Source organism: Falco cherrug, chromosome 11 (genome assembly GCF_023634085.1).
Source record: "Falco cherrug isolate bFalChe1 chromosome 11, bFalChe1.pri, whole genome shotgun sequence".
NCBI classification, from domain to species: Eukaryota; Metazoa; Chordata; class Aves; order Falconiformes; family Falconidae; genus Falco; species Falco cherrug.
In genome coordinates this window covers 24,952,008-24,977,603 of record NC_073707.1, presented here as the reverse complement: position 1 = coordinate 24,977,603, position 25,596 = coordinate 24,952,008, and the positions used below count along the sequence as shown (strand labels likewise).

At 38.7% G+C, this 25,596-nt stretch overlaps 1 protein-coding gene and 1 long non-coding RNA gene across 3 annotated transcripts; one reads left to right on the top strand and one right to left on the bottom strand.

The window, feature by feature from the left end:
• Positions 1-23,682, bottom strand: CCDC39 (coiled-coil domain containing 39). The gene is made up of 20 exons (XM_055723633.1): positions 23,562-23,682; positions 23,012-23,131; positions 20,806-20,952; positions 19,667-19,825; positions 18,602-18,694; positions 18,388-18,516; positions 17,023-17,214; positions 15,246-15,349; positions 14,775-14,907; positions 11,468-11,662; positions 10,605-10,769; positions 9,179-9,316; positions 7,635-7,843; positions 6,264-6,387; positions 4,834-4,993; positions 3,652-3,758; positions 2,256-2,396; positions 1,919-2,095; positions 1,589-1,677; positions 1-959 (listed from the first exon to the last, which is right to left on the bottom strand). Exons 1-20 carry the CDS (start codon positions 23,670-23,672, stop codon positions 794-796), a joined length of 2,859 nt encoding a protein of 952 aa, XP_055579608.1. The 5' UTR covers positions 23,673-23,682; the 3' UTR covers positions 1-793.
• Positions 931-18,312, top strand: LOC114016671 (uncharacterized). 2 transcript variants are annotated; one of them, XR_008734459.1, is made up of 4 exons: positions 931-1,067; positions 12,450-12,506; positions 15,926-16,010; positions 17,823-18,312. It is a non-coding gene; the product is annotated as an uncharacterized LOC114016671 (long non-coding RNA). The 2 variants fall into 2 exon arrangements; XR_008734460.1 differs by lacking the exon at positions 17,823-18,312 and adding an exon at positions 16,627-16,990.
• Positions 23,683-25,596: the final 1,914 nt, after the last annotated feature.

Below are 25,596 nucleotides of genomic sequence, written 5' to 3'. Positions count from 1 at the left end.
TGAAGTAGAAGAAGAGTTTTAAAAGTGTTTATTGTCTAGGTAAGTTCAAGTGTGGGCCTTTTTGGAGGCCTGTTTTTCTGCTGTTTTCTGTTTGCTTTACAAGTAGCTTTAAGGCAGTGGTTGTGTTGCTGTGGAAAAAGTTACGCACTTCTTACAATGCGATTGCCAAAGATGTTGGCAGAACATGTGAAGGAGCTAACAGCCGGCAGACTACACAATACCAGTTGTACTTCAGCTGCAAGATTTCCAAGTAATTCAGTAGGTACAGGTCAGGTACAAAAAAAGGTGCTCTGTAATTTTGAATAGAAAAAGCACTGTTTTACTGACTTAAATCATATGCTCTTATATGACCTGAGATGACTATTTGATTAATAGTCGAGGTTGATCTTGAAATCAAGTATGCGTTTTTGTTTCCTGGGCTGCTGCAATGTAATCTAAAACTTATTTTGACAGTGAAGATACCAATTTATGAAAACTAATGGCTCTAACAACTCTTGTTTTCATTATAAGAAAAGCGAATTAATGGCTTCTGAAGCGTTTTGCAGATCTTTAGTTCTCCAACAGCAAAATGAGAAAATAAGTTAAAGGTTAATTTATTTTATCTAGAACTTAAACCAGATGTTTTATGTAATAATGTATTGCGTACTGTAGAAGAAAGTTAAAACCTACATAAAGTTCTGATAGAAATTAATGCTAAGATTGCCAGTATACCTTGGTAAAGAAGTTAAGGCTTCTTAATTGATTCATCTGTAACTTAACTAGTGTGAAGCCTTTACTATGGCCTTCAAAAAAATTACTTAAGTCTTTTTTTTGTGTTTACAATGCTGGAGGTGCTAGCTCTGCTGGGTGGCTCTGAACCGCCAGCAGCCGCTTCTGCAGCGGTGTTGATGGGCAAGCTCAGATCTATGACTGTCAGCGACGGCCTGTGACCGGACCCTGAATTTGTGCTTCTGGAGGATCTGAAAGACAAAACATTGACCCATGAGTATACAGGGAACTCTGTACCTAAAATACAAGTTGCTAACGGTGGCATACAGTATAAACACTAGTGCTCAGTAGCTCTCTAGGTAAGATTCCCTGCAAAGATTGTTGTAGACATTGCCATTAATTGCTTAAGTAACCTGTGGGAACGTTAATCACAACTGACTTGGCATGTCATATGCACTATTAATTGAACAGGGGAAGAAAGTATCAGTAAAAGCATACATGTCCGTCTTCCCTTTTTAATTAGGAAAGGGAGCTCACACTACAAAATACAAAATGTGGCTGGAGCTCAAACTTGTGCTTCTATATAATGTGAAACCACCTCTTAATTAGAGCATGGTTAGCAAAAATCCATGTAATTATTCTGTAATTACTGTTTTATAACTGATGGACGCTGAAGTAAACTTTGTGCTAGAAAAATTAGTAAACTTAAAGTGGGGCAGTATAAGGAGAAAGTTTTATAGAGTGTTCAGGAAGTAGAGACAAGATTGAGAAGGCCTTTAGGAGTCAGGAATTCTGTCATTTAGGGACTAATTTTACTGGTTTAAACTTTAACTGTAAAAAGCAAAAAAAGCCCCCCCAAAACCCCATTGCTTGCACATACCTCGTAGAAGCTAGTGAGCTTTGTGTGGATGGTGATTGAGATCTTTGACTACCACCAGCAGAAGTAATTGTAGGAAGCTCTAAACTAGACTAGAAAATTTAGGAAAAAAAAAAAAAAAGTTGACCTAACGGTTGTATAATAGGACTGGGTATATCAGGAGGGTTTATAATCCTTTGTATTAGAAGACATGTTGAAAGCAGATGAATGCTTTTTTCTGTCTTACAGTAGATAGAATTTATGGTTGAATTTAGGAGTTGCCCTTGAAAGATGCTCATCAGTAGACTAGAGCTACTGATCAAGATTTTGGTGGCAGTTAACTGGAAAGCTCACCTGGTGAAAGTACATTTGAAAGGGTGTAGTTAAATCAGGATTTGCTTCTAGAACATCAGCTAACAATTTGTCGATGGTTCTATTGAAGCTTTTCAATTCACGAAGATCAATGTCTCCTTCCTGTGTTTCTGTGTTAGTTTTCTTCAGAGACTGAATTTCTCTGGATAGTCTGGAACACTTTTAACACAAATATTTTTAAAGCATTGCTATTATGAAAATGCAACATACTTTCAGAAAGCTGCTAAGCTTTAAATTCTGTGGGTTTTAATTGTGCTATTGTTTATAAACATACTACTGTCTATGAAGTTATTAAGTTGTCATTAATTAACATACAAACCTGTTTTATTACCCTTTCTAGTTTTGGCTTTTGTTCTTCTGTGTCTTTGTTCAGCTGCAAAATAAGAGCTGCTTTTTCCTTCTTTTGCTCTTGGAAGAGGGCCCCCTTCTTCAGTAATACATCAAAATCTTTTTCCATGCTCTGCAAATTCATTTGAACAGTTTTAGTTTATAAAGCAGTTCTGTTATCCTATCTTGTATTATTTGGTGGAAGGGCCTGTTATTGCTACTACTTGTTTCTAAGTGTAGCTCAAGCAATTAGTACTAATTACAACTCAAAACTTTCTGCCTGTTTAGTGTATGAATACCTGGATAAAGAGACCACCAGGTAGTTTAGATATCCTTAAAAAAACTACTTTAAAGGTACTGTGAATTAAGTTCTAAGTAGGTATTTTCAGATGTGCCTACAAAGGATTGACTTGGCACAGTACCAACTTCCCAGTGCAAGCTATCCTAAGAAAAACAACATTGTTTCCTGTGGTAAGAGATGGAAATCTTTAAGTGGAATTAATAAAATCAGCTCTGTAAGAGTGGCTTTTCTTAAAAAATAAATGAAAGGGTATGCATTAACACCTCATTATAGCCTAGGACTTATTCCCTGATGAAGATGTGTGTCTCGTTTCAGAGATGCTATTTCTTAAGGTATATGTCTGTGGTGGCAGAATAAGCAATAGGAATGTTTGTTGACCTGTAGCCAGTCACTTGGGGCTTAAGAGTCATCATGTGGGATATAACAGGGTGCCTTTGATTTCTTCTGCCTAAAATGTCACACATCAGCTGTTATTCCTAAGGGCCAGGTGGGCCCTTTGATAACAAGGGGAACCAAGAGTAAGTCCTTGAGGAGGAGCCTGAACCCAAGCTATCCTTTACGTGCATTTAGTGCTCAGCCTGCTAAGTTGGGTCAGCTGGCTCTCTTGAGCTAAATTAATACTGTTTAAACTGAAGTATCCTGAATGCTAATAAAACAGAATATGTTGCCCTAGAAAAATCCTGGGACATGGATGCCAGAGGACACAAGGAGTGTGAATTTTAATCTCTGTGGTACGAGGCAGGATGATACAATAGTGGTGTATGTGCACAGAAATACAACTGCTTTCTTGGCTGCCAAAATAGAGCATCTCTCAGCATGCATCTGGGATTTTGAAACTTCTAGCTGTATGTGTCTAAAAAGCCAGAAGCCTCATTGTGATTTAGAGGAAATGCAAATAAGCACTCAATTTCTGAAAAGAGAGGTACAGCATTCTAAAAAATTGTGTCTGTTCACACAAAGCATTAGATACAAAAAACAGGCAAAAATTTGTCCGAGAATTTCCTATTCTTTCAATAGGATGGCTTGGATGGATTAAGCTATGTGCTGCAGCCTTGTCTGTCTGGTCAAACTTTTGCTTGTATTTTACCTCAAGATTTTCCTGAAGTTCCTTGATCTGTCTTCGTTTGTATCTGTATTTTTCATCAGCAGCCTTTTTCTCCTCCTCTAGTTTCAACTTTTCCTCATATTCCTCATCTGTGATCCCAAACAATGAGGCAGCATTATTGCTGGACAAGCAGTGTATACAGCTCAATTTTTCACTTCAAAGTAAGTTACTTTAAAGTGCATTACTATGTTAGTGTTGGCAGTATTACAGAGACCTCGAGGTTTAAGGTTTTTTTGAATACTGTACTACTCTTTCCAAATCACTGTGGAAAACTGGCTTCATGAGAATGATTTAAGAGCTATTGTTTCCAGAGCCAGCAGAGGGCACAAAAGTTTAATAATCAAATATTTTCTAGACGTTTATGTCATTTCTTATGGTGATACTTTTTATACACTCAGCAAAGTTCCCCTGATGGCAAGCAAGCTCATGAGGTCTAAGTGGCAACAGAAACAACAGATGAAGATACTTTCCAGAAATCTGAGGAATTTCCAATATACAAAAACTTGCAGTTACATAGTGTGTATTCTAAAATCTGCTGACACTACGCTACAGTAGTGCAGTTTGTTGTACTCTTACTCATCGTTTTCCCAGGTGACAGGTTACTACTTTTTTTTTCCCCCCACTTCCATGTGAAAATTCGAGATAATGATGGCGTAGCTAAGGGATCCACCTTCAGCACTACAGTACACGTACCCAGGCTGCTGGTATCATTGCTCTGGGTATAGTTTTGTGCCCCAGCTGGCTCAGTCTACTGCAAGAAGGTCAGCAGTGGCATGGCTTGTCCTTCTGAAATCTGAATTAATAACTGTGATGCATCGCTCCAGAGAAGGTAGTGCTTTTTGTACTGTGCAGTTCTATCCCAGTAATGGCTTTTCTCCCCCCAGTAATAATCTATTATGCTTTGCCTCTTCTGAGTGTTCCTACTTAGGACTGTTCACAAAATTTATATAATATACTCTTAGAGACTGTCACATAAGTTGTATATACACCCTACTGCATTTTCTTCTGTGCTTATTCTGATGGACTAATCACAGCAGCATGTGAATCACCTATGCTTTTTGCTGCTATTGGTTTAGTCTCTGTACGATTCATTCTTTTGTGCCAGGTATATAGTTGGGAAATTCCAAGAGTTACACAGCAAATAGCAATTTCTATTTTACATACTTGTCTCAGTGACTTCCCTGAAGGAGTTCCGGTAATTGCTGTTGCAGTTATTGAGTACACACAAAGTGTTTTCCAGAGCTACAATTTCTTTTTCAGCTTTGCAGATCTTTGCATTTAAATCATCGCCTTCACGCTGTAGTGCTTCCTTTTCCTGTGCAGCCTGAAAATAAAACTGATATTTTAGGTGACTGCACGCATACTGAAAATACTAGGACAATTGTACAGGGAAAAAAATACCTGCAATATATAAGAGTTAAAATCCTAGGCAGAATATGGGGCTTATCTGTGTTGTCAGGCCTGAACTGAGATCTGAGTTACGAGGTAGCTGGAAGGAGTAATTTGCAGTAGTGGAAGTTCTTTGAGGTATTTCATCCATGTGCATTTTGTTGTAGGTGTCTGCCTGTCCATCTAAGCTCACAAAGCCCTGATTAGCAGTATCCACACTGTGTACAAAGCAGCCTCCATGCTTCGCACTGCTGATGGGAACTGTAGCACACGCTTCACATCAGTTTCCTTTACCCACAGAATCCAGCTAAGAGTTGAGATTGTATGTTGTATAAAAACCACTGAAAAAGCGTCAAGTCATCCAGTTTGTCTGGGAATTACTCACTTGAAAGTCTTCATTTATCTGATCAGTGAGATTTAATAAACACAGCCAGCTGGTGAAGGGAAGCAGTTTCTATGGCCCTTCAGAACATCTGATACAGTGAAAAATCTGTGTAGTTGTAGAGGGTACACACCCCCAGTGACCACTGGGGTTTCACCCAGGGTCACTGCTGTGCTTGATCTCACAGTAGCACAAATACCATCATTAAGAAATTTAACACTTAAGAATCAGAAAAAGGTGGACTTCACAGCCAAGATCACAGCTAGAAGCATTTTGCTTTAAGAGGAACTCTGAGAATTTGAGGAGATCAAAAATAATAGATTGTTGTTCCAGAATCAGGGTATTGCATTATGAATAAAGACTGATTTCATTTTTTTTCCAGTGAAAAGCTGAAGTATGCATAGGTGATAAACCTGACATTCTTCAAGGTATAAACACTATATGGTAAAATAAATACTTAAAAATAACTCTGAAATCTGTAGAAGAATTTAAGATCATGTGAGACTGTGATAAACTACTTTTCAGTTTTTAGTGGATTACCACATACGTGACCAGTACTACTTATGCCTTTATAAAAATTAACAAGCACTGAAGTGAAAATTTTCAAACTGCTCAAGATCAAGGCTCCACTGACAGTAGGAGTGACCATGGAGATTCATGTGAAATTGCTGTATCGTTTTAATAACCAACAGCGTCAGATAGGTAAAACAACCAGACTGAAAGTGAGCAGTAGGCAAGGAGGTTGTCTTATTTACTTGAATAGAGCCCAGGGAAATCTGTATCTTAAATGCTTGAATTATAATGAATTATGTTAATAAAATACCTTAATTGCATAGTAGGTATGAGTTTTCTCCTCTTCTCCTTCAGGTGGCATCATGACAACAGTAAGAATTTCATACCTGCATCTCAGTTTATCAATTTTGTTTAGGCGATCTTGAAATTCAGCACTGATTGATTTTGGGAAAAAATAAGTGGGGTGAGAGAGTGTTTCTGTGGGCAATTCTTGCTATAGCAACTTTACTGGTGTTATTCCAGCAGCCTGCCCGTGTACCAGGAGGCAGGCAGGGCAGCAGTTGTGCAGCTGCTGGTTTTTTGTTGCTTTCTACGTTCTCCCAGCCACAGTCATTTGTTTCTCTGGTTACCTACGCTTCTCTTGTAGTTCTGAACTGAGTCAAATTTATTTTCATATTCCAGATCTCTGCATCCTGGGAGGCTGTGCCACAGTCCTTCCCAAAAATGTTTAAAGGTTTGGCATTTAAATCCTACAGCTGCACAAGCTGCCCCCTGCTGCTATTATCTGAATATTGCCACTATAAATGAGCATAAGCAACAGTAGGCAACAACCCCAAATCAAATTACATGGAAGTATCAATTAGCTGTGTAATTATCAAAGGAAAAAAGCCACACAGTCTGTACTCTGGGTGTGCAGTTAAGCTTGAGTCACACTAAATCACTCTAATTTCCTATTGTGTGGGGTGTGGTTAGCAGAGTGGTGAATAAAAAGCCTGCCAGATTTCAGCAGTTCAGCTGCTGAAGGGTTGACTTTTGGCTGGATACAGATACGGGGATTTCAAAGCTCAAACTGTCCCAGATAACTTTTCCCTTCTGTCATCAGTGCAAAGTATGTCATAATGCGGTTGCTTTAGAAGACAATACGTATATAACTCAGAAGATTTAATTTTTTTTTATACGACACATAAGGGAGAGCTCATTTGTTAAAGGCAAAGAAAACCCTAAACAGACAGACTTACTGTACCAGTCAAAGAAATTACAGTTTTATCAAGCAGCTGGGAATAAACTCTCTTTAAAAGCATCTTCTGTTTCACGTACTTTCTTATACCTCCAGACATATGATTGCACATTTCACGATTATTTTTTAAAAAGGCAGGGTCACACACATGTCATTTACTTTAAGAAAATGTCTGCAGCTGAGTTTTCCTCTCAGTACTGCAGAGGATCCTCCCTAATGGAATAAAGTGTAATCTCATGTTCACCAAGTACTTAAAGCTGTGGGCTGGACTTCAGAGAAGGGATCTCTTGCTAGCCTCAACTGTCCCAGTACGTAACTTTGAGCAAGATTTTTTTCATCTTCAATTTCTCCAATTGGTGAAATGAGGTTAAATGCTTCAGTTTTTCAGTCCCCATATAAAATGTACTCAATAAAAGTTACAAGTTTAATTTATATAATAGTTACCGTATACGTTGCCGCTCCTGATCCACGAGTCTTATCTGGGAATCCAGCATTGCCTTATGAATCTTAATTTCCTCAGTTCTTTCTGCTATGGCTTTCTTTAACTCCAGTTTTTGTTTTTCCAGTGTTAAAACTTTCTCTGTTTTATTACACAGAGCATCTTGAAGACGGTTCAGTTCTAGTTTTAAGAGATTATCTTCAACCATCATCTCCTAAAAAATGCCAAAAAGGTCTCAAAATAAGAAAGCATCGGGTTTTGTTAAGACTATTTGTAACAGTTAATTTTTTATAAAGCATCTGTTATTTTATCTCTCATATATGTACAACTGTAAGACTCATTTTGCTCTGCATTTAGAAGCGTTCTCACTTTCTCATTTGCTAAACAGTTTACATGGCGAGTGCAATAGAGGTAGACTCTGTCCTACATAGTTTTATACAAATTCATCAGACTTTCTAATTCAGACCAAGTTATGGGTGGGTAAGACTTCCATCTACAACTTCCTTTCAGTTTAGGTGGCTTCAAAGAAATTAAGCAGACCTTAGAAGGAAATTTCTGAAGCTGTTAATATCTCACTTGAACATTAGGACAGTCTCGGAATTTGTTTGATTCGGTAGGTCTACAAGTAGTGGTGTTAGATAAGCAAATTTTTATCTACCAAAGCTTATGAAAAGCAGCAAGAACTTCATTAGCATGCAAACACTTTGAATCATTTTTTGAAAAATCTCTTACGGATCCCAAACTCTGTATCATTTTTTCTCTGAGTTCTTTTATGCCATCAGCTTCTTTCTTTCGTCTCTTTAAATTTCATCCCCAAAGAAAAATTCCAGTTTAGAGAAAGAGAGAGTTTTCACTGAGGAGCGAGTGCACCAGTTAAGTCAATAGCAAAATTCTTTCCCCTGCTGCTTAGCCCCTGTATTGTTCTGCTACCTTAGTGCCTCCTTTAGGGAGGCTAAAACTTACTGCAGGAAAAAATATTCAGCAATTAGAGCATAGGGACCAGGGAGGGGATGGGTGGGTCTGTTTATCAAAACATGAGGAAAGGACTTCTATTTTATTTCAAATTTCTTAAATTGGAATATCAATAGATCCAAACCATCTGCTGGGGGAAAAAATTTCACAATTTAATAACAAAACTGTGCCAAACTTATTAGCTGGCATCACACATCAAGAAAAAAAATACAGTGTTAATTAAAGATGTCCTTGAACAGTAAACACATTTCCTATTTTAAAGGCAGGGAAAATATCCACCTGACCAGGTGGATATTGTGGTATAAGTAATGTGTGATTAAACTGATAACCCAAACAAACTTCATGCTTTATACCGGGGAGAAAAAAACACTGTGCCTAGTAAGGTAACAGTGATGAAAATAATTGCAAAGTTTGGAAAGCAAGGTGTAGTCAAGAAACTACAGAGAGGGTTCTTATGGATATAGTGATATATAGCACTGTGGGAGGCAGACAGCAGCCTTCAGATTAAGTCATGAGTTCATGTTTTAGAAAAAACAAACGTGTCCTGTGTTACTAATGTTATGAAATAATACTGTACCTGCTTAATGGCTTTAGCTTTTTTTAGTTCCTGATCTGATCTCTCATTAAAAAGATTTAGTTCATTTATCTTGATCATCACATCACTTGTTTCTTCTCCTGTCTTATCCATTGCTCTCTTGATGAAATGGACATCACTCTGTTTTCAAATAAGTTAATTTATTTCAGTGAATGTAAGTTGCAAGAAAAGCTACCAGTTCATTTTAAATGAGATATTTTTAAGTCCTGGATCACAGGAACCACCATCATCTTCTGTCCATATACTGCTCTGCAAACAGTGCCTAGAGTGCTGTTGCAATATTAAAGTCATTGCTTGTTTTATTTGGAGCGTAGAAACTGTTATTTATACAGTATAGATCTTGCAGCCATTAAGGCAATTCTGATACAATCATGTATTTTGGTCTAGATGAAAAAAAAAAAAAATCCTGGCATGTCTGACCATGACTTTTATGTCTAGAATTCATCTTCATAAACCCACCTGTCTTTGATAACACTCCAGAGTATGAATAAATTCCTGGAGGTGTGTTTCAATGTTTGTCAATTATATTTGCTGCTCAAATTGTCTATCTCCTCAAAACTGAAGTGTGGGCACCGGTTGCCCGACCTTAAATCTTGTTATTGCATGGAACTGCAGTTAAATGGCTCTTCTATGTGCAGGTTTTTCCCCTCACTAAATAGGTCAATTTTTTTCTTAACTATCACTTTGAGAAACCACTTGGGTATGTTTCATTAAAAACCTGACTTTTGTCTCTGTACGGTTTCTCTTTGAAAAGAGGTTTATAAATGTGCTAAAATGTAGCTGATCAAGAAACATACATTTTTTATGAAAAGAAATTATAAATTGGCTACAGAGTAACTGACTGGTTCATAGCTACAAAAAAGGTAAGGGTATTTTTTGAGAATTAATGAGGGTCACTGGATAGTGGAAAACCAGAGAACAAGCATGCATATGCAAAATTTGCACACATGAATAAAGACCAAAAAAATAGTATTTCTGAACCACGTATCAGGATTGGGGTCAACTAACTCAAATGCTGTTACTTTGTACAATTTTAAATGCAACTGTACTTTTTTTATGAAAAATAAAAAGTAAGTAGTAGCATCACAGAATAATATTCTCCTATATCTACATGGTCCTAACAATAAACTCAGATGTTTCCAAGCAGTCAGTCACATCTTGACATGAAAGCTAAGCTTGCCTTTCCAATGTTTCAGTGCTTGTCTTCATGCTAAGGTGTCTCAGTTGTGCAGTAATGACCTATTTTTCTGGAAGGTAGAGGGAGCATACAAAGTTTTCCACACAGTTTACACAAAATTCATTTATCTGTTAATCTAAAACCAAGGTATTAATTTATAAGACCCAATCTACTTAATTCACGGAAGTTTCCAGATGTTACACGGTCAACCTGATGTTCTAAGGAAGCTACCTGAAGTTTCTTGTGCTGTGCATTTAAAACATTGTACATGTTTTTCTTTTCTTCTAAGGTTTTCTTAAGTTCAGCAACTTTGGCTTCCAAAACTTGTTTTTCATCTTCATTAACCTCCCCTTCTAACCGTGACAGCCGTCTCTGAACTTGCTGAATATGAAAATCCTGTTAAAATAATTTTTGAGAGAATTCATAGTCTGAGATAAGCAATTACAGCCTTCCTATAAAGCTAAAACACTGGATATAAACTTGGATCTAAATGTTGGCTTTAGGACAGTCACCCAATTAAGCTATTGTTTTTATAATAATTTATGGCTTATAGACCTCATTAGGAGAATATTCTTAGTTGACTGATGCACAGTGATGGTTCAGGAGTAATCTTCCAGAGCAGTAACAAAGCATACTCGGCACAGTCTGCTGTAGGGAGGCTTACAGTGGAGTTGCCATCTTGCTGTTACCAGAAAATGCTTATATAAAAGCAAATTTTCAAAGTGGTGCATAGGAAATAGACACAAAATCCAATTAGTAAATAACAGGATTTTGGCATGTACCTCTTGTATTGCTTTAAAAATTTACCCTGAGGTGTCTGTGGTTCAGAGGGATCAAAGTAAAGAACTGATTGGAGATTAGTGGGAAAAGCAGCAGATCCAAAAAATAATGAAATACACAAGCGCATGATGTAGGTGATACTACAGAAAGTCTCCATTTTATCCATACATGTAGAGACAGGAATAAATGCAGACTTCAAATCATACTGCACAGCACTTCCAAAATGGTAAGATGTAGACAAACATTACAGAACTCAAGCTATTTATTCTTGTTAGACCCAAGAAACAATGATGGTATGAATGTTAACATTTTACCTGATTATATATCAATTCTTGTTGTTTTAATCCATCTGCATCAAGTCTGTGCAGCCGACTTTTAAGATTTTTAAGTGATGTTCGACTTCCCTCAATTTCTGCTAGAACACACTTCTCCTTATCCTTCTGCACCTTTAACTCTTGAGTCTTCTTGAAAAGTAGTTCTTTTAACTGGTTCATTTCTGTTTCTTTTTCCTGGTGACAAATCAATAATTAGAAGTAAGTAAGTAATCACATCAGAAGTAATTTCTGAGGAATTACTTGCCTTTATTAAGCATATATAGGAAGATTAAAAAATTTCAATATTATATCCATTAATATGAACATGGAATTTCTTAAGTCTTCAGAATGGTTGGCAGGAAAAGTCTTTGATTTAAAATTATTTATTTTTTAAAAAAAAATTTGGATCCTACCCCACTATTGCATGACCTTTTTTCCCCATTATAGGAATACTACTGATTTTAGCCTTTCAGAAAACTAAAATCCTGCCACTTTTTCCAAAAGACCCCTCCTTATTGCTTCCAGTATATGTGAATATTTGGAGAAATACGTGCCATTTACACCTACGTCAGTGCAGGAAATTAGGTTTTAGTAGGGTTTGCTACAGTAAGACAATGCTGAACATTTCAGGTAACCTGAAATGTACTGAAAACAAACAAAATTGAAATTATTTTCTTTCTATAACCCTAACAAGGAAGACAATGTCAGTCTTTCCCTCCTTCCACCACCACACCACACCCCCCCCCCCCCCCCAAATATCAAAGACCTTCTAAAGCTCAGGCTGTGCAGCATACTAGCTTCCTGTAAGGTACATCTCTAAAACCAGTGACGTGACATCACAGTGCTGTTCCAAAAGACTCATTTATGTTTAGCTCAAGCCTGGTACAGAGTTTGAAGATGCACGTTTAAATTAATATAGCAAAACACCTTAGAATTCACATTTCTGCACTGATTAAAAATGTGCTTATTCTTGATTTTATAGGTATACATGGTGAACTTCGCTTGCGAACCATCTTGCTGGTTTTAACAATGGTGAAAGGTAAGTCAGCTCCCTCTCTAAGAGTTTGTAATCACATTCTACCAAACAGATTTTTTTTCTTGTATTTGAACTTGCTGTAGGTCAAATTCCAAATCCAAAACTCAGGAAGTAAAAAAGCAGGTGTAAGTTTAATATTAAATTGTTTATAGCCCGTAGCATTTCACACTGATGTCAGTGGGCTTTAGATCATGCCTGAACACAGGAATTTAATTTCAGAAGTAAACTGTTCTTATGCATGTGCCCAATTCTGAGCTCTTTCTGAAGCTAATGACAATGATGAATTTGTCTACTAAAACTGGATCACAATTTGACCTTCATTTCATAGTCTTTCTTGCGTATCTAAATCCATTTATTTAATAGAAATTGTTTCTCTCCCTTTAAGTGAGGTCGTTAATAGAGATAAGATATTCAGTAAGCTTCACTGTGCTGCACTGCTTTGCCACAGATTGGAGAGAGAGAAGTATCTCAGAACTAAAGCGCAAAATGGTGACATTTCATCCACATTGTTCCTTAAATATCCTTTCACAGTAAATTAATAGATGCAGCAAATAGCCATGTGTGTCTAATGGTGATGGAAAGCATGTTTCTGACTAATACATCACAGACATTGTTCAAGAACAGTTCATTCTAGTTAAAATATTACCCTGAAGCTGTGGAGCTGCCAGGCTCAATGTCATCTTAGGTTATCCGCCACAGACGCAAGTAAAGAAACTCTGCTAATGGTTTGGCCACCCTGGTAACAGTCTTAAGGGGAAGCAAATAAGGCTTTTACTTCCATAAATCGTTATATGATTACAATTTGTTTTCAGATTATCTGAAAAACCAAAACAGTGAGTAAGGCCTGTAATTCAAGAAACTCTCTGTAAAGAAAGACATCCCCTCTCTAGTTTCTCTAAGTATATTTAAGATGTACAGCTAATGCCTGTGGGGTTACTAAGTTTGAAAAATAACAGTCTGCTGCAAGGGATTATTTCACATACATGCCACAGGAAACAAAATAGGGGGGAAAAAAAGGTATACAGTGCTATGCACAGACACAGCTTTATTGTCATGTGTCGGAACACCTGCTGACATGTTAATTTAACGTGGTCATTTTACTGTGAAGAAGGCTTCAGCATATCCAATACTTGAATTGTCCAGCAAAATGTAAAAATAAAAAAATTGTATCAAGTTCAGTCAGAAGTTAAGCAGTAGAATATTTTTAAGAGAATTAGTAGCAAAATAACAAAACAGTAGAAACATTTTCTGAGATGTGGGAAAGTTCAGATCATTGCATTACAACATTGCATTTATTCAAAAGCCCTTTGCAGTTAGTCACGTGATAATTAATTAGGATATATTTATTCCTATACTTAATTTGCAATGTAAGAAAGAAGTGGGTTTTGAATTTTTTTTAATAAAAAGTATTATTAGACATGTTAAAAAGCAGACACCATATTACAGCTTATGCTTGTCAATTTCCGTATCAAAAATTTTTACTCATCGTGAAAATGAAATCTGAAGTGAGCCAGTAATTCTTTAAATGTCCACAAGTTAGATGTATCAGAGTATCACGTAGTAGAATTAAAATAATGAAGAGGAGACTAGGCCAGCCAAATTGGATTAAAAGATTTCAAAATCTTTTTAAACGTCAGTTTGCCAAAATTATAGTTCTTCACACGTTTCTAACTTTCAGTGGTGTTTTACTAAAGCCAAGAATTGTCAGTGGTAATGCTACTGAAAAGTCATTCTGACAAGATGAAAAGGAAGTTCAAGGACCCTTGTTCCTCAGTAGTCCATAAAATAGAATGTTTAGAGGCAAATTCCCCAAAGGGCTAAGCAAAAATACAAGATTTTGAAAATTTTCAGTATTGTTACAAAGCAGAAGCAAAACATTAATGTGTCTTTATAACAAAATTTGCCCAAATTTTATTTCAGTCAAGCCGAGAAGTTGTAAGTAGCTTTTAGGTGATGTTAGAGATAAATGCCTGTTCAGTACACTGGCAGAGTCAGAATTCTGGTTTTATATCTGATCTGTGCAATGCCAGTGCCAGTATCATATATTAATATATGGGGACATCATCTTCTGAATTACTAGTACCACTTATTTTCCTCCAGTTTCCCCAGCACAGATACCAGCTTATCTATATGCACATTACTTCATCATTTGATGAAATAGCTACATATCATATTAATACTTAAACATTTATGGATTAAAATGAGTGTCCTAGATAGATGTTGCAAATTCAAATGAAACCTCATTTGCAGAAACCATGAAAAACATCTCACCTTGACAATTTTTTCTTCTTCCTTGAGTATTTCTTCCATCTTCAAAGCTTTGTCTTCTGAACTGAGTGTCTCCTCAGTCACAAGCTTCAGCTTATTGGAAAGACTTGCATTTTTTCCATTAAGAAAGCTTAACCTAAACAAAATTACACAATTTAACAAGTTAAATGTACATTGCATATACAACACTGCCAAAAATAAGCAGCATACCTTACTAAGCAGTTGCCTAATAAAGCAAGCTAAACTTGAACCTATGATAACCAAGGCCCTAACTGATCTTTTCATGCCCTTCAAAAACAAGGATTACCAGGAGTATTTCCTAAATTCCCTGGTGCCAGAAACTGTGCAGAGCATAAAGTAACCAGAAAGTTGGAGGCTTTAATCATGAACATTATTTAAGGTTCTTTGCTACCTCAAGGATTTGATTATACTATTAACCCTTACAAATGGTACTTTTGAAGGTCTGTTTCTTACCTGGCTTGTTTTTTCTGTATTTCTTTCTTCAGATTGGTTACTTGTGTTCTCAAAGACTCTAGATCAGAAGCAGTTCTGTCCACAGTGGATTTCAAAGCATCCAGCTAACAAATTACAAAATGGAGCAATTGGGTTCTTTATTTACTTTGGTACATGTCAGGATATTTTACATTGTAAGGGAGCTATTTATTGGAAAGTATTCTGTTTCTTTTTAACAGTGTTTTCCATATAGGAAGTGCTGCAAATTCTGAGGTGCTGTAAATCAGCACAGCTAGTAAACTCAATAGATTAATTTACTTAATCTGAATACTAGGACAAAATACTTAAGAATACAGAATGAATTACAAAGGTGCTGTGGGCTGCAATTCTTGTCCAGCAGCAGCTGCATAAGTGGAACCATGGTTTTATAGAGCACAGCTGACTGATGAGGGTCTTTGTAAACATGGGATACCCTTATATAGCTAATAAATATTTCCAATTCAAACTTTGTTGGGTACATAAAATTATTTTGATTAAGATAAGGGTACACTGTGACAAAAATAGACAATTAATTTGGTAAAAAAATACATGACAGCATACACTTATTAAACAGGATAGGGATACTTTGCAATCGGTAGGTAGCTCATTAGTCTTCACAGTATCACTTAACAATGGATGTGTAATTGTCTTCACTTTCACAGATGAAGAAACCTGATCAAGGGTGTATGTAGCTGGTTTCTCTCTGTACCAGAATGAGGAACCAGGAGGTCAGGCATCTGTTGAACTGTAAGTCTGTTTCTTTCCCTGTTTCTCACTTGCATGCCACAGATGTTCTAACACCTAATAATTGGAGACTGTTCTCATTATCACATTATGTAGTTTTAATTGTAAAAAACTTCAAGCAAGAATCTCACAGCTTAGAGATGAAAACCTACCAATCCTGTGAACCCTCAAGTTTGTGTGAATTATAGGGTAATCTAATAGCCTACACCTTGTTTGAGCTACCTACAGTTTAATTAGGGTATCAGTTTGAAGCACCTGCTACAGAAAAGGTATCCAAAGTTAACGCAACAGCAGGTGCATTGTGTTTTTTTTTAAATCACAAAGCTTGCTAAGTAGCCCAGTGTTACCATTTTCTTGTTAACAGAAAAATGTACTAGATGATACGAGTGTATCCCTTCTCAACAGAGCCATGAGATTTGAATACCTCTTAGAAATACTTATACAGATATTTTAGTAATTAAGCAGTGCAGCTCATTCCTAGCTTTAAGTGCAGATTAACTACAAGTAACAGAGTAAGTACAAACAGCAGCAAGCATGGCTTGTTCACAGGGCAGCCTATCCTGCTGCCTCTTGATTAGAAAGCCATATGAAAGTAAGTTGGGTTTTTTTTATTTTCAAGAATTTTAACCTGACTACAAGGGCCATCAACACTCACTTCTGAGAGCACAGGATAGAAAATGTTTGGAATCCCGAAGAGCTTTCTCTCATCTTTATACGATACTGCAGTCCATGTATGCTGAAGGCAAGACATGCCTCCTTCTGAAGCATCTAACAGTGTTACACCATTTAAAAGAAAATTCATCCATTTTATACCAACACAACAGAGAATACAAGCTAATCTCTTCACCAGTATCAATGACAGAATTAAGCTGAGGGTTCAGATCCAAATTATCATGAGTACACTGGGAAAAACAGACATTTTGTTGAATTAAAGCCAAAGAAAAGCAAATGCTATTCCTGTATTTCCTCCATCTATTCAAAAGTTATACTTTCAGAACGGTTTGGTCATCCTTACCTGATCCTGCAGCTGAACCCTGTAAGTATCCTGAGTTTGAGACTCATTTTGGAGGCTGGTAGCTTCCCGTTCAGCAGAAGAAATTTTCTTCTCGTATTCCACATTGTTAAGAGTTTCATTTACCAAAAAGGAATTCTTCTCTTTCAGCACAATTTCTTTCTTTCTGATCTCCTGTTTTATCTCTGTTATTAGCTATCATGATAAAAACATTTCAGATGGCTTGCACTAGTTAAGATGTGTTAAATTAATAGAGTACAACCAGAAGACAAATTGCTATTAAGACTACTGCTTGCATTAGACAGCCCATATATCACATCATCCTTACATCCTTAAATTACTTCATTCTGGTCATATATCACAAAAACAAATACTACAATTGTTTGGATTGGCAACTTCCAAAATATTCCAGTAACTTCTAAAAAAGATAACACTATGAACTTAGGTGAAATAAAAATAGTTTTTGATTGACTGAATAAAGAAGAAAAACAAGCTATGTGAACAAAACTTCAGATAGACTTGACACAGAGGAAATGTAAGAGGAAAATTACCAATAGTAGTGATGCTTACTCTAGCTGACAGATTTACAGCTATTCGATGAAAATTGTTTATTTTGAAGGGTTAAGTAAAAGATAGCTACTGGGAAAATTAGAGTGTAGTTCTAGTGTAAAAGAACAAAACAAAACTGTTTACAAAAGCACCAGTGGGACTATTCTATGGACTACTGTATATGGGAGATTGGCCACTGCTGGGGTATTTTTGTTATTGCTTTTTTATATCTGTTTGTTGTTTGTGCTTTGCAGGAACCTTCTGACCTGAAATACTATGAAATCCAAAATACTTCAGCTAAATTAGACCCTTATATTTTGTGTTTGGTAGTATTTCTTCTGGCTTGTCATTCTTCTATTGTTACTTTATTTTTTTAGTGTTATATCTTAAGCCTGTTTAAACCATGTTTCTGCTCAGGGTATATGTAATACCCGTATGGGCAACTTAAAGCTGATATTCTTTCAGCAGGAAAATATCATACCAGCAGAGCTAAGGATTTAGGTAGAGCCTTCTTGTACATGCAGTTATGCTTTCCCCCACCTTCAAAAAAGCCATTGTTACTTTGGAATCCACATTTATAAAATTTTTCTTTACACTGATCCTTCAAGCTTTTTCTGGTGCATCTGTTCTATTGCCCTGCAGCACTTTCAGTAATACCTGAACTTGGAAACACCTTAATAAAACAGAGGTAAATACAAAGAGAACACTGAACATTAAAAGACCCAATCATTCTACATGTGAATGGCAAAATCCTTATGAATATCATAGACACAAAAGTAGGCTGATATACTGATATGGATCAGTTAACAGCAGTGTTACCAAAGCACAATGATCAATCTGTTGATCCCTTTTTTGCATCTGTTGTACTGCATTCTCCCACTGCCTTATGACTTCTTGCCTTTCTTGATGTACTCTGCGAAAATCTTCAACTGTCTTGTCAAGCTCTATCTGTTCAAAAGAAAGCACCCTCATGATTTCTGATATTAAAAATTCCACATGTAACAGGGTATCTTCAAGAACCTTAAGCACAAACCTGTGCTGTCATGGTTTCTGTAAGCTCATTATCAAGAGCTCTGCGCTTGTGATTTGCTTGCACGGTCAACTTTTCTACTTGAAGGGTTAATGCCTAAAATGAAAAGATATGAATATAAAATGTATTTGAAAACAAATCTATAATGTCTTATAAATTCTTAAAGCTCTGCTACATTTAGGGGTGGAATTATTGAGCCATCAATTTTATTGTGTTTTAGAGAACAAAAAACTGAGAATCTTAGCTTCCCAAATATTTGGTCATACAAGAAGCCAACCTCTTGTCAGCCCTTGGGACTGGATTGCAGCAAGGCCAAAGTAACCCTCCACTGTGTATAAATGTGGATGTGGTTTCCTCAGCATCAGGTATTTCACTTTACTCTTCCCACTATGCTGTGTGACTTGCTAATGTAACTGATATCAGTGAGACTGTGCAAGCTAAAGTTTTTAAGTATTTAATGAGTAAAAATCAAATTTCTCCTCCTTGTATTTAAAGGCTCAAAAGAACATTAACCAGGGTTACTTATCTCTAAATTAACAATATACTTGAGAACTAACCCTTACAAAGTCTGAACTTGTGACTGGAGTCTCTATTTATACCATCTTCCATTATTCCAGACAGCTTTACTGCAGTAACTGTACTTTTTTCTCAGTAATATTAACAAATTCAGTTCTAATGGGAAAGTCCACACTATTTGTCCATATTTGGCATGCACTTTTGAACAAAGTCCTCTCAATTCAGTAGCAGTTTTCTAGACTTGATTATCTATTTGTGCACTTTCTCAGAAAAATTAAAACTTCAATTTTACCCAGATGACCAAATTAATGTCTTCCACTTATGCCTTTCACCTTTTGTAAAACCTGTTGTCTCTGATATATATCTGATCTCTCTCTCTTTATAAAGAACCTCATATGGAATAGCACTGTTGTGCTAAGCAGAAACCAGCGTAAAAGCACTGTTGTACAACATCTTGTCTCAGTCTTAACCTGATTTGACAACATAACAGGTCTTCAAATGCTAAAATGGTTTTCTGTTTTGTCTCGGAAAATTGCTGTCATTTCTACTTACTCCTAGTTTCCCTTCATCTTGTTGTGCATACTTCTGGATTGTGATAACATCATTATCTTTACGATTTGATTCCTTTATCCAACTGTCCAGAACATCCTCATGACAGTTCATCTGTTGTTTTAAATTTTCCAACTTCTTAGTGGTTTTATTTATAGTATTCTAATAAAATTAGATATAAAGAGTTAATATTAAAGTGTCCAATATTTTTGAATAGCAATCAAAACAACCAGTTCAAGCTATTTTCACACATACTGTTGTCAACAGAATTGCTAGTTTCCTTTTTTATTAATTGTGTGTTACACTTGAGGAACACCAATAGATGTCCTGTTCTTAAAGAAGACAGTTATCACAAACTTAAAAAGCAAATAATACTAAACAGAAAAGTCAACCTCTGGTTATTCCACATAATAAACTGATCTGAAACATCATAGGTTAAAATCTGTCTCTCTTACATTGAGGCTCAGTTCTTAGATCCTTATCCTGCATATCAATTTACAGATGGCCCTACATGACAAGGGACTTCCTGACACAAACATGAGAGAATCCAGACCCAGCTGAATAGCAAGGATATCTTCATCCTGCTACCCATTCTGAGAAACTGGAGTTTACAGACCTAACAAGAAGAAAAAGAGCAAATAAATTAAAAAGTAAACATAATTTAAATTCTTCATAGAAAGAAAAAGAGATAGTTCCATTAATCAGGAAAAAAACTGTAATTAGATAGCATTAGATTGTTATTTTTTTTTAACGTAAAGCAAATTTTTGATCTTGAACTCATGCCCCAAGTATATTTTATGTGGAGAAGAAGATTTGCTACCAACAATTTAATTTTTAAACCATAAAGAAAATACCTGCAAGAATTAACAAAATGGTGATATGGATGTATCTGGCATTAAGAACAGAAGTCTTTCAATATCTACTTAATATTTGCTAAGTCTTGTCCAATCTATGCAAGGAGATCCTCAGTGTCATACTACTTGCCTACACATGGAAAAGCACATCCAGATCATCTATTATAGTTTAGAAGTCTTAATTATAATCAGTTATTCTGGACTTGTATTTCTGTAAGCACAAGCGAGCACAAGTCATAAAATCTAATTGCAATATGGGTGTTGTCTTACAAAAATTGTAAACCTTACTTCTTGACTGTTTTTCTTCTCTCTTAAGGAAACTATCTCATCTTGCAGTTGTTTAATCTCACTTTTGAGGCGTTCGCATTGTCTCTCGGCAAGGACTTTAAAGTGCTGTTCAGTTTCACTTTCATTCTCTCGAGCTTTGTAAAGAGACTAGAGAATAATACATACAGTTCAGCATTTTACAATAAACAATAGGCATACATCATAAAAAAATCCCTCTTCTTACATACAACCAAATCCCAAGAGAATGGTATGATATCATCATGTAAATATGGGAATTTTCAGAGCAAATTTATCATTTGGATTTTAGTATCTCAAACATATGTATTCTAGTATTTGTATAGGCACACACATTGCATTGTATCAGATATCCATAGATCAACCGTTCGTAGTCCTAAAAACTGAATTGAAGGATTTTTCACCCAAAATTCAGAATCTTAATCTTTCAACATCAAAACCTTAGTCTCTTGATAAACAGCAAATTTACAGCAGGTTCAGGAGGCACAGCAAAAGAAATAATTTTATTGTTTTGTGCTGAGACAGACCACCACCAGGCTGCCCTATAGCAATATCTCTGTACTGTCTAATTGTTCTGACAAAAGTGATTTAAAAGTGGGGGTTTCCCCTTGTATAATAAGAAATCTATTACTAGAAGCTTCGCTTAAATCATAAAATCATAGAATATTTTGGGTTGGAAGGGACGTTTAATGGTCATCTAGTCCAGCCACGCTGCAAACAAGCAGGGACAACTTCCACTAGACCAGGCTGCTCAGAGCCCCCCCATCCAGCCTGACCTTGAGTTTCCAGGGATGGGGCATCTACCACCTCTCTGGGCAACCTGTTCCAGTGTTCCACCAGCCTCATAGTAAAAAATGTCTTTCTTATATCTAGTCTAAATCTACCCTCTTTCAGTCTAAAACCATCACCCCTTGTCCTATCACTACATGTCCTACTAAAAAGTTTGTCCGCATCTTTCCTATAAACCCCTTTAGGACTGGAAGGCTGATGCTCTAAGGTGTCCCCGGAGCCTTCCCTTCTCCAGGCTGAACAACCCAACTCTCAGCCTGTCTTCCCAGGAGAGGTGCTCCAGCCCCCGATCATCTTTGTGGCCGCCCCTGGGCTCGCTCCAACAGGTCCATGTCCTTGTTATGTTGCGGGCCCCAGAGCTGAATGCAGTGCTCCAGGTGGGTCTCACAAGAGCAGAGCAGAGGGGGAGAGTCACCTCCCTTGGCCTGCTCGACATGCTTCTTTTGATGCAGCCCAGGAAAAGGTTGGCTTTCTGGGCTGCAAGTGCACATTGCCAGGTCACGTCCAGTTTTTCATCTGCCAGTATCCCCATGTCCTCTTCTGCAGGGCTGCTCTGAATCCCTTCATCCCCCAGCCTGTACTGATACCGGGGGTTGCCCTGATCCAGGTGCAGGACCTTATACATGGCCTCATGAGGTTCACATGGGCTCCCGTCTCAAGCTTGTCCAGGTCCCTCTGGATGGCATCCCATCCTGCAGGCATGTCAGCTGTGCCACTCAGTGTGGTGTCATCGGGGCACACTCAAACCTACGGCATTGATGAAGCTATTACTGGTGCCAGTACAGACCCCTGAGAGACACCACTTGTAACAGATTAAAAGTTTAACACTTGAATCTAGCACCAAAAATATTTAAAGTTGTTCTGCTGCAGGGAAGTTTCTTCAGACTTTTTCACCTAGGATATTTTACATGAAACGTATGCAGCTTTGACTCAGGACTCTTCAGAAATCTAAAGGACCCAGTATGGCCAACTAGAGTGTAAGCACAGACTTACAGCCTTAACCATTTCACTTCATTTTGCATGTCCATGAATTAACTCTTCACTCACATTTCACAACTAACTCTTGACCATTAAAAAGGCTATACATCTGGTTTTCTCTTTACACTGGTTAATGTTCCCTGACCAATTTTTTTCTTATCATCTACAGAAGTCCCCATTCGTAAGGGATTCAAAAATGCATCCTTCTTGGCCTTCTTCTAGGTATAGTCATTGGATCTCGGAAGGTCTTTTTAATAATATTGCCGGTACACAGTGTAACTTGGGTTTCCTGTGAAAATCCTAGAATAAAGGCCTGACAAATCTCTAACACAGCTGGCGAAATGTATAGCGATACCAACCACAGAAAGACGCTCAGGTGACAAGTCTGTCCGGTCAAACGGATCTGCTAGAGGCAGCAATTTACCTGGGTGAAGCTTAACTCTTGTCTTAGGTTTTTGGAATGAGACGCCATCGCTTTTGTGCGCTCTTCAAAGTCAGCCAACTCATTTTGCAGGTCTGCCTTTTCCTTTTGCACCTTCTGCAGCTATTTAAAAGTTAAAACGGCCAAGAGACTAGTTTTAGTCGAGTGCTATCACCTGCAACTCCTTAAAAACAGAGCCATTGCAATTACTGGTCGCAAAATACAAGAAGCGTGCGCCACGTTCCGTGACAGACTGAGACGCGGGCGGGAGGACGGCGCGCTGCTGAGGGAGCCCTGCCCGCCCGCTGAGGGGCGAGGGCTGCCCGCGCCCCCCGCCCCCGCCCGGCTGCCAGGCCAGGGCCTCGCTGCCTCCTTCCCCCCGCGGAACCCGGGCGGCCCTCCCCGCTCCCCCCCGGCGGAGGAAGCTGCGGCCGCCCCGCGCCCTGAGGCGGGCGGGGAGGGGAAGGGCAGCGCGCCGGGGCCCCCTCAGAGCCGGGGGCACGGCCCGCGGGGTCCGGGTCCTCGTCCTCCCCGGCCGCAGCCCCGCGCTCACTTCGTCCTCCAGCGCCTTGTTCTCCGCGTTGGCCACGGGGACGGCGTAGCCATCGTCCCAGCGGAGCTCGGCCAGCACTGAGGCGGCGGGGCGGCGGCCGGCGCTGCCCATGGCTGCTGGCGGCGGCAGGCAAAGAGCAACCGCGGCCGGCGTCGCCGGGCGCTTGGCAACGGCCACCGGCCAAACGGGAAGTGGCGGGGGCGGGAGGCGGCTGCTGCTCCGCCCCGGGACCGGCCCTTCCCGCCCGGCGGCGGCTCTGCCGTGCGGCCCGGGGCGCTGCCCTGGGGAGCGGCCGGTCTGTGCCAGCAGCAGCTCCTCAGCAGCGGCTGGCGGGGTTACCGAGCCGCCTGTAGCCGTCAGGCCCGGTGCCCGTGGCTGGCGTGCGGCCGGGCAGCTCCTTAGGGGCCCGCGCCAGAGCACCGGGCAGTCACAGCACCGGGCTGGTCACAGCTGCCGCAGCTCGGGGATCAGGGCCGCTCACCTGTTGCTGGTAACACCCAGCAGCAGGTTTCTCGGAGGGTACGTGGTACGTGCCCTGCTTCTGAACGGGCCTCTGGCCTTTTCTTCCCAGTGACCAACAGGTGGGTTTCTTGAGCCAGACTGCATTTGGGTGGCCGTAAATACTAATGGTATATCGTTCATGAGTTTTACTGTTACCTTTTTGAAATCTTCTGTACTTCTGGGTTACAAATTCTCCTGTACCACTGAGTTCTATCATTCATAGATGGAGAAAGGCATGCCAGGTTGGGCAAGAAGTATAGCCTTGCTGCAGAAACCCTCTGCTGGTGACTGTCTGGCTGAAACATCTGAAAAGGCATTAAAGGAGTTATCAAAACATAATTTAAAAGTGTCTGTTGCTTAACAGAGCAATGAAACAGCAATAAGCACTGAGGAATGGTTGGGGTATGGTTTGGAGAAGCAAGGAGTTTGCTGTGAGGTTTGTTATAAAATGTGGGCCTGTGGCATGGTAGCAATGCTGACCATAGCAGGAGATGTTGATCTTACTAGATACCTGCATATTTTCAGAGAATTAAAAATAGCTGAAGAACAGTGAAATTCAGACCTGATGAGGATGCACCAAAACGGCATCTTGCAGTGTTGTGCAGATTATTGCTGGTCTGTCATTGTTAGTCGCTTCTGTGAAAAGTCTTATTCTTAAAAAACTATTCTTTAAAAAGTTAAAAGTATTGAAAGAAAAAAAATGTGAGGAGGCAACCTTGTTTCTTGAAAATAGAGGGATGGTATAAGGTTCAGTGCCTCAAGCTACTTGTGAAACAAACACAGAGGTCATGAGGAAGATCTTTTTTGCCTCTGTTGTCTTACACTGTGTGGTAGATAATGGATGGTTCTAAGATGTGCTGAATAATATTTTTGAAGAAGCGAGCTTAGCAGGAAAATGTAGTGGCTTAAGATGGTAATTGCCAGCCTCCTGTCACCTTCTGTTTGTCTGCTGGGATGTATGAAGTTGTGATGGCCAAAGTCCTCTCTTGATCACCTTGCTGTATGCTTTTACAGTCTGTAGCTCAGGGGTGATGTCCATCTGATTGTGAGAATAGTGTGCAGAGTATAGTTAGTGTCTTCCAGAGGAATGTGGAATGATTGTGGAGTGTGGACAAGACAAAGATAGTCATCTGCAGGAGGAGAAAAGCTGAAATATATGGCAATTAAGAAAAAGGGAAATTTCTATAGGCAGAAAATCGGGCTTCTTAAGATCTGTGTATTCTTGATTCTAGCATATGTGGAGGAGACTTCTAGAAGATTGATGTGTGAAGACAGCTAGCTTTTCAAAATGAATTCTGAGGACCAGCAGCGCTCAGCACTGCATCAGAAATGTGGGTAAGCACAAAAGGCATCGGTGCAGAGGTGATGCATTGGTGTGATAACAAGGCGGAAGCTTCAGCTGTTTGGAAGGTGTCAGGTGAAAGGGCTGCCTGCTAAGTACTGTGCTTTTTGACCCACTGGAGGGTAGCGTGCCAAGAGCAAGGTATTGCAGAGTGCAGTTAGGTGACCTGACTGAATGAAAAGGTTGAATTCC

Coding starts and splice junctions, on each gene's coding strand:
- CCDC39 (XM_055723633.1), bottom strand. CDS start 23,672: ATGGGCAGCGCCGGCCGCCGCCCCGCCGCCTCAGTGCTGGCCGAGCTC. Junction 10,770..11,467: donor AAGAATTGATATATAATCAG/GTAAAATGTTAA, acceptor TTATTTTAACAG/GATTTTCATATTCAGCAAGT. Junction 9,317..10,604: donor CACAGCACAAGAAACTTCAG/GTAGCTTCCTTA, acceptor ATTTGAAAACAG/AGTGATGTCCATTTCATCAA.